General features: G+C 39.6%; 1 protein-coding gene across 1 annotated transcript; it reads left to right on the top strand.

The window, feature by feature from the left end:
• Nucleotides 1-3,565: 3,565 nt before the first annotated feature.
• Nucleotides 3,566-5,892, top strand: LOC121770020 (COP9 signalosome complex subunit 8-like). The gene is made up of 5 exons (XM_042166813.1): nucleotides 3,566-3,723; nucleotides 3,818-3,897; nucleotides 4,038-4,219; nucleotides 5,300-5,407; nucleotides 5,529-5,892. The coding sequence occupies exons 1-5, from the start codon at nucleotides 3,640-3,642 to the stop codon at nucleotides 5,666-5,668; spliced, it is 594 nt and encodes a 197-aa protein (XP_042022747.1). The 5' UTR covers nucleotides 3,566-3,639; the 3' UTR covers nucleotides 5,669-5,892.
• Nucleotides 5,893-9,194: the final 3,302 nt, after the last annotated feature.

Consider the following 9,194-nt stretch of genomic DNA (forward strand, 5'->3'; position numbering starts at 1 on the left):
ATGTCCAAGTAGTAAATACGAACACTCCAACAAAAAATAATCCTTCAATTATTTGCATGAAATTAATGTAGGCATTACAAAACAAACACCAGTCTAACATATGAAATTATGAACTAAGATATGACCACCATGAGTTCTCGCGGAAATGGGAATGAATTGGATATGTGAAGATAATACATTTGGGAATTGTAGAATACTTTAGAATTATCATTTTCTTTAGGTTAATAAGTAGACCGAAGTTGAACTACTTTGTAAAAGTTTTTCACAATTGGGACCAAAGACTTCCACATTATTTAGACACTGTAAAAGTTTTTCCCACAATTTAATCAATTTTTTCCCTTGTTTAATACAAGAATTAAGTATAGTGATTCTTACTCCATAGAGGTGAAGCATTACATACCTCTTAAACTTTCTATGGATCCAATTATATGATATGAAATCTTTTTGGAGGGATTGATTACACGAAGAATATCATTTAAAATCTGCTCAACCTGATTATAGCCATTCATTTTGATTGTGCCTATGACTATAAGCACTCTGCATATAAACCAATACAATTTATAAATTATAAGGAGTAAATTTCTGATCTTTCCTTACGTAATAACAAAATAACAATTGAATCACAACATAGCAGTGATAGCACATTAAGAAGACTCCATTAGGAAATGAAAAAGTAGCCATATTTGTTAGCATAAATATTTCCACTTTCAATTTACACAACCTAAAATCAAAAGGACAATGGAAATAGGTAAATACTAAAACCTAAAATATAAAAAAACAAAGAAAAAGAACCTCAAAGTGCTCGTCCAATTTCAGGAAGCATGAGGTGTGGAGTAGTGTTTTTATAGGAAGAAAGAAGTTGAAAACTTAATGGCATGAAGACGTGGGTAGAAGAAAGGATTTATCATGGATGTTCATCAAATAAAAACCTCCACTCAATCACGTAGGCTTTTCATAGTTCACACGTTTTTAGCTTTTAATCAAACATTTATACATTTTTAATTTAATACAAATTTTTAAATCAAATGGCTATCTTGTAAATTTCTCCAAAACTCCCCTTTTATCAAATATATATGACCGCATAAGAGACTATTCATATGCTATTTCCTCCGTCTCACTCAAGATATATATAAATCGGTATGTATGCAACAACAATTTTGCCTTGTACAAAATAATGAAAAATAAGTAAATTCACAAATATTACGACACAATAATGTTGTTTTTTATAATAAACCTAAAATTAAAATAAAGAGTATATAGCAATTTTGGAAAGATTGAATTATAATAAAAAATAAAATATTAGTATAAAACAACATTCACATAAATAATCAAACATTATTTATTGTAATAAATAATCAAATATTATTTATTGTGATAAATAATACTTTTTCCGTCCCACAATAAGGGTCGCATCTTGTCATTCCGGTCCGTCCCACCGTAAGAGTCACATTTGAGATAAAATTATACAGGCGACATTCTAACTATTAAAATCGAAAAAAACTATAATAAGTAGAACAGAAATCACAATGAAAATAATAAAACAAACCGAACTATCATTAGTGGAGTCGTGAATTCCCTCTTTCTGCAAGACAGATTATGTCGCGCCTAATGCTCTCGAATTGACGTATTGTTTCAAAGATAAAACTCTCTTAGCATATAGAAGCACCTCAAACCAGCTAGACACCGACGAAATTGCTTGAGCTTCGAAAATCTAGAATACAATGCTTCTAAAATACACACTAAAATGTAGTGAGATTGAGAGATAAGAGAGTATACTTTCGTTGGTGTGTAATCCATATACAACTCCATGCCTCCATAAACAACTCCATGCCCTTTATAGCTACAAAATAAGGATATGGAAGGTCATAAAATTAACACACTACAAACCACAAAATTAAGACAATTAAGATTACTTGACGTGAAAAGGCAAAGGACTCCCATGATCACCTTCCACTACTCACACCATTATTCCCACAAGATAATCTTTTAATTGTTTTCTTAATTTCTTTGCATGCTGTTACATGTAATTTGATGTGGGGAATTGATCTACATGATTGTGACGTAAAAGTAGTGATGGTTTATATCAAAACATGATCACACATTAAACCCAATAATTAGTGATGGTTTAGTCATGTGTGCATTTAATGCATTAAACTGATCAAAATTAATATTTTTACTGAATGCTCTAAACGCATGAAAATTAATCCTACTACATAATAACCCTATAAATTTCTAAACGCATATTGAAAAAATTAATTATTTTACATAGTGGATTGCATTTATACATCTGAAACTGCCGTATAGAATTTCAAATTTTAATTAATTACAATGGCACCCAAAACTTATAAATTATTCAAAATTTAGCCAAAACTCACCTTTTATATTAGTATAGATGAGCATTAAAAAATACTTGTTCTTCTTTTATTCATCTTGAAAATTGATAAAATTTCATTTTAACTAAGCCCAAAACAAAGTACTCACTCCGCAGCCTTTGTTCGCAGTCATTAATTATTCTACTACTAGGTTGACATATGAAAAAAACATCTTGATTACCTTGGTTCATCGTAAAAAAATTAACAATCAAATTGGGTAATTTTGTACTCCTTTCCCCTTTACCAAAAAAAAAAAGGAAAGAATTGGAAAATGAAAACTGGTTGGTTATGTTCAATGGAAAAAATCTCCCACGTGAAGACAAATAGTAATACTCCAATTCATAAGTCCACAATTAGTACTTCAATAAATAAATCTTCTTTTATTTTTTGGTAAATATCTCTCTCAAATGAATAAGATCTACTTTGTTATCCATTAATAATATTCGAAATACTTTTATTTTCATTATTTTCATACTTTATCAATTTTATATTCAAATTTATGCCATCTATGATCTGTTACTAAACTATTGGTAGTGAAAGTATAAACTAAACTCTGGCCGACAAAATATTGACAAAGTTGTGAAATTGAAAGAATTAATATAGAAGTGCCCCAGTCAGATAAAGGCATAAAGCTCTTTGATAATCCCTCAATAAAACCATGACTATTAGAATGTGTAGCTTTCTTCAATCATCCAACCTCTTGTACTCATTTTTTATAATATCATCACAATAAATAAGTATCATCTGGGGAGAAAAAGGAATAAGATATTAAAAAAGGCACGATATCGATTAAGAATGACGATTCATATCACACAAAATCCTCGTTTTATAATAAAAATCGTTGTATAAATACTAAAGTATTGGAAACATACAATATTTCGAATTTTTTTTTCCAAGTAGTGTGTTCATAAAAACAGAAATTTTAGGCTTATTGTAATCAAAATGACAAATTTATAGTATTAATATTAATTGAGAAATACCCATATTTTGAATTTTCCCAACATAAAGAAGCTTACTCAAGATTAATTAACCAATTCGTTCTTGCAAACCTTATTCATATTAGATATTTTTAATCAAAATCACTTAATAATCTCACACAAAGAAAATTACTAGTAAAAAATATCATGACATCCGGCCCAGTATTGTAGACATATTTCGGCCCATTAGCCCAAAAATAAGGTTGCACTTTCCAACACAGGCGTCGCCACCGCACCAGATTGAGAGAAACAGAGCTCCACCACCGCCTGTTGCACCGGCGCCGCCATTAATGGATTTCTCCGCTCTGAATGAAGCACTCGCGTTCAAGTCTTACGACAAGGTCGCAGGCATATGTGATACTCTAATGTTCCTGGTAATTTACAAGCATACCCAATTATACCCTCCCATTCCCCGCTGCAAACCCTAGCTTTCTCTCGCTAATCACTTTCATCTTTCGCCGATCACAGGCTGCATCTGAGGGCGTCTCGTATCAGCAAGATTGGCCTTACGCCATTCATCTTATCGGTCACATCTACGTCAATGACATGTAATTTTTGGTCCCCTTGTTAAATTTTTTTAAATTGGAGAAAATTTGTTGTGATTATGTTTTTTTGTTTGATTGTGTTATCTGGTTGCCGTGGTGTGATGGCGATTGTGACTGTTATTGTGCTATTTGAACTGTTACAGTAACAGCGCAAGGTTCTTGTGGAAGAAGATACCTTTAGCAGTGAAAGAGAGCCAGCCAGAAGTATCAGCCGCGTGGAAAATTGGGCAGAGGCTGTGGATCAAGGATTACGCTAGTGTTCATGAGGCTATTCGTGAGTTTATCTGGAGTCCACAGTGTCAGGGAATCATGGCAGCTTTCTCTGGTGAGTTTGTGTGTGTGAACTAAATTAGTACTCCTATTCATGCTCTCAGCGACTTGCCTCAGTGAAAAGAATTGATTGCATTGTGTATTGTGTTGGAGATTCCATTGATTTGCTGTGGGACATTGAGTAGTTTTGCAAACGTAGCCTAAGTCGACGCAACATTACTTGTGCATCCAACAGCTCCATGAGCTGTTTCTGTTGAGTATGTGGCCGTAATGAGGAAAACTATATGCATACTACCTTCTTTAGCCTTCATATCAACAATGTTTTCTTATGCCATTAATTGATTTATTGTAGAAATGTATGCTATCTTGCTCTGTTGAGATACATTTGATCTTTTTGAACCTGTGCTGATTGTGGTACATAGTCGTGGTTCTTTCATGATTCATTTTTTATGTCTTTTCATACTCCACTTATAGTCATTATCTGTGTAAGTTAAAAGTTCCATTCCTCTTCCATATGTGATGCTAATATCAATATAGTGACCCATGATAATGATTCTTGCAGTACTGATATGGATTCACCAGAAACTTTATGTGAATAAGTTTTAAAATTAGAACATCTACTATCTTTACTTGATTTTTTCTTCAACTAAATTGCATTCTAGTGTCCTTTTGTGTGGGATAATGTTAAAATGAGTATGACTTGTCAAACTTTAAAAGGAAACCGGTTGCTAAGACCTTTATTATGAGTACTGGATGGCCTTAAATAGCTACAACATAGTCAACAGGATAATGAACTACTGACACTATATCGATTATCGGGAGCCTACTTGCAGCTTGATCTCCTTTGTCCTATTTGTCATTGATCTATAGGCATATAAAGAATACACAATGCAAGGCGACTTTTCCTTGTGATTAAATAGAGACTTCAATCTTGCATCAAGAGTTTAGATCTTTGTTTGTACTCTCTCACTCTCTGTTGATTCTTGTACTAGTGTAGAGGAGGTTTTTAAGGACGCTTAGCACATTGTGTAGTAGTAGTAGTAGTAGTAGTAGTAGTAGTATCATTTTGCTGCTGATCAACGTTGATTACCGGAACATACATCTATCGTTAAGGCTCATGTCTAAACTATTGCAGAAATGTACACCAAAAGGATGTTTGAACTTCTACAATCTGCTTATTCAACCATAAGCATTCAAGATACTGCTCTTTTCCTTGGAATGAGTGAGGAGGACGCAACAAATTGTAAGCTCCGTCCATTGCTTAGACAATCACTTATCTGATAGTTAAACGATTGTTTGAATGATGTCAAACAAATGTTGCTGTTGAGTTTCGTTAATAGTGGGTGATTGCTCTCTCTTTGCAGATGTACTGCAACACGGCTGGACTGTGGATCCTGCATCCCGGATGCTCACCGTGAAGAAGCAGGCCGTCGTGACTAAACAGAAACTGGATCATAGTAAATTACAGCGGCTGACTGAGTACGTTTTTCACCTCGAGCACTGATACACCAAGTCTGGATGCATATCCACATCGATGACACGCTTGAGCTGTTCATATGTCTTCCTTTATTCGACATAGATGTTTTAGCATCTCTTCCATGGACGATCTTCTGTCGTTTTGTAATCTCATAAAATATTCACTGGTTTATGATGTCAGAATATTTGTAGTTACTTCATTTGGGTTTTTAGATTAGTTAATTGCCATTGGCGTATCTCATTTGTTACTAATATCAGAGGAGTATTAGGCATCCGCAACGCTGACTCTTATTTGTTTCTTAACCGTCTTATCTCTTAACTATTCATGGGTCCCACTGTGATTTTCACTCCATCTCTTAACTAAGAGACAGAACCTGCAACCCTTCATCTTTTATCCGTCTTTTAACCATCTCTTAACTTACTATTCATTCAATTTCATTTTTTATTTTTTTTTCCAACAAATTCAATTAATAGAAAACACACTTCATTAAATAAAATAAAAATACAACTTCAAATCCTAAAAAAATACATAATTTAAAATACAATTTTATAGAAATTAAAAAAACTACTCCGTCGGCGAATCATCTCCCGAAGGCGGTGGCGGTGCACTCAAGCTACCTGGAGGCGGAATACCAATTTGTATTGTCATATACTCAATTCCGGCAAGATGGACTTGGTATTGTGGAGGCGTCATGCGGGAAGTGTCCGCCATCGTGGCGGTCAAGTACATGGACAATAGGGTGTTCGAGCCCGAGCCCACCTGGCTTGATTCGCCTCGGTCCCTCCTCCCTCTAGCCGCCTTAGCCGCCTTGGTCCCTTGCGGCCGACGGCGCACACGGGAGGACCTCCGACATCGTCTGCCGTGCCCTCAACCTTCTGTGAGGCAGCCTCTTGTGCGGCGCTGCCCGAACCACCCCCACTAGACGAGTATTGGGCACCCGCCGTGTGCTTTGTGCGCTTCGAGGTCGAGCCCGAGCTGGACCGCACACCGCCGGCCCACCTTTCCTCATCTTTGACGGCCTCCCAGACATCGACATGTCTGAATTCTTTGCCGGTGTCGTCGAAGTAGACTCGCAAAGCCGATCTCAGAATGTCGGCTCCCGTGGCTCCGCTTTGGTAATGAGCCGCTTCGTTCTTGTAGACGCCGCAAAATTTTTTGACCTCCCCGTCGACTCGGTCAAAGTGAGGGCGGAGAATCTTCAATGTGCGGCGGCGAGACCCTCTTGGCTTGATCTCGTTGTAGGCCTCGGTGACCTTTTCCTAGAAGCACTTCCGGGATTGTTGATTCGTGACGATGGGATCGTACGAGACGTTGATCCAGGCGTTGTACACCGCCATCGTGTCCTTGCGGCTGTACGGATGCCGACCTACATCCTCATCCTCCTCGGCCGCCTCCCCCTCTTCCTCCACGGCGTTGAATGCCCTGGAGCTTCCACCGTCTCGTCCTCCTTCCGGATGGGGTTCATCCGGATAATCCTCACGAATTTGGGATAATCCCTGCGAATACCTCAGTGCGGAGGGACCAGCGTGTGCATCCACATCAAAATGGGGTGGTTGGTACCCCCCGGCGTCGACGAGCCCTGGGTGCCCGGCGTAGAAGAACCGGAACCGGAACCACCCAACACGTTGTACATGCCCCCCAGTCGCCAAACGCGTTGATGTCAAACCCGTTGAAGCCAGAGTTTCCGTCGCCGGACATTTTGTGATGAGAGGTTAGATGAAAATTGGAGAGGAAATGGAGATGATTTGGAGGATTTGATGTGTATTTGTTTGTGAAATGAGGATGAAATATGAATATTTATAGAGTAAAAAAATAAAAAATAAATAAAAAAAGGAAAATGGTCGAAAATAGTAATATTACCGTTTTCGATTATTTATTTTTAATTAAATTTGAATTTTTTTTAAAAAAAATATTTATTGCGTCAGCGTGACGAAGCCCACTCGCGGGCCTGCGAGTGGGCGTCACGCATGGCGCCGGAGCTCGTGGCGAGAAAACCCGCTAGGTGTCTCGGTGGGACGGGCGTCTCGGCGAGACCGGGACGCGTCTCGCCGCTGTCTCGTCTCGGTGGAACGAGATACGAGCCACCTATGAGACTTCGTTGCGGGTGGCCTTATGTCATGCTACTTTTTCAAGATTTTCTGTCGTTTTGTAATAATCTTATAAGAGTGTCCACAGTGGGAGAGCCGCGACCCGTGGCTCGGGTGCGCGGCCCCCACTGCAGAAAGCCACGATCGATGGCTGGGAGTCGAGAGCCGAGAGGGAGCCGCGGCCGTGGCCTTCACGCGGCTCAGCCGTGTGTTCCGCGGCCCATCACTGCAGCGGGCCGCATTTCGTGGCCCAGCCACCGATTTTCTTTTTGCTTCTTTTTTTTTATAAATACACACTATTTTTTCCTCCATTTTTTCTACCCCAATTCAAACACCACTCTTTCCAATCTATTTTAATTCAACTTCTGAAATATGGATTCCGACGATGAACGGTACCAAGAAGCGGTAGATCTGGAGTTCCAAAACCTGATTGCAGCGGTGCAACATGAAGCTGACGAGGCGGAGGCGGCGGTGGTAGTCCCTCGGCCGTTCTATTATCGGCGGTATATCGACCGTGACCATGCCTAGGCTGACCGCCGGTTGATGGAAGACTACTTCAGCGAGAATGCCCGTTATCCGCCAGAGATTTTCCGTCGGCGATTCAGAATGTCGCAACAACTCTTCGTCCATATAGCGACGTGTTTGGTGCAGCGGTTCAAGTGCTTCAACTTGCGATATGATGCCACCGGTCGACCCGGCTTGTCGACATATCAGAAGTGTACGGTGGCAATTAGGCAGCTTGCCTATGCCGGGCCCGCTGACATGTTCGACGAATACCTACAGATGGGCGAAACGACTGCCCTATAGACGTTGAGGCAGTTTTGTAGGGGCATTAAGGATATCTTCAAAGGGGAGTATCTACGGAAGCCAACGACCGATGATTGCTAGAGACTGATTGATATGCACAGGACTTTACATCATATTCAGGGATGTTGGGGAGCATCGATTGCATGCATTGGGAGTGGAGGAACTGCCCGGTGGCTTGGAAGGGCAGTTCACTTCTGGTTTCAAAGGCCGACATCCCACGATGATCCTGGAAGCCGTTGCTGACTACCGCTTGCGAATCTGGCATGCGTATTTTGGTGTCGCTGGGTCGAACAACGACATCAACGTTCTACGATCTTCCCACCTATTCAATGACGAGTGCCGGAGTGAGAGTCCGCAAGTTAGATTCATGGCCAACGGCACGCAGTACAACACGAGATACTATTTGGCCGATGGGATATACCCTCGCTGGCCCGTGTTTGTGAAGTCGATCCGACAACCCGTTGGGCAGAGGCAAACCTACTTCGTGAAAAAACAAGAGGGTGCTAGGAAGGATGTTGAGCGAGCTTTTGGTGTCCTCCAAGCGCGATGGGCCATTATACGGTGCCCGGTTCGACAATGGCACGAAAATGATGTCTCAGACATCATGACTGCATGTATCATATTGCACAATATGATAATAGCTGACGAATGATTTGCTG

This window comes from Salvia splendens, chromosome 16 (genome assembly GCF_004379255.2).
Source record: "Salvia splendens isolate huo1 chromosome 16, SspV2, whole genome shotgun sequence".
NCBI classification, from domain to species: Eukaryota; Viridiplantae; Streptophyta; class Magnoliopsida; order Lamiales; family Lamiaceae; genus Salvia; species Salvia splendens.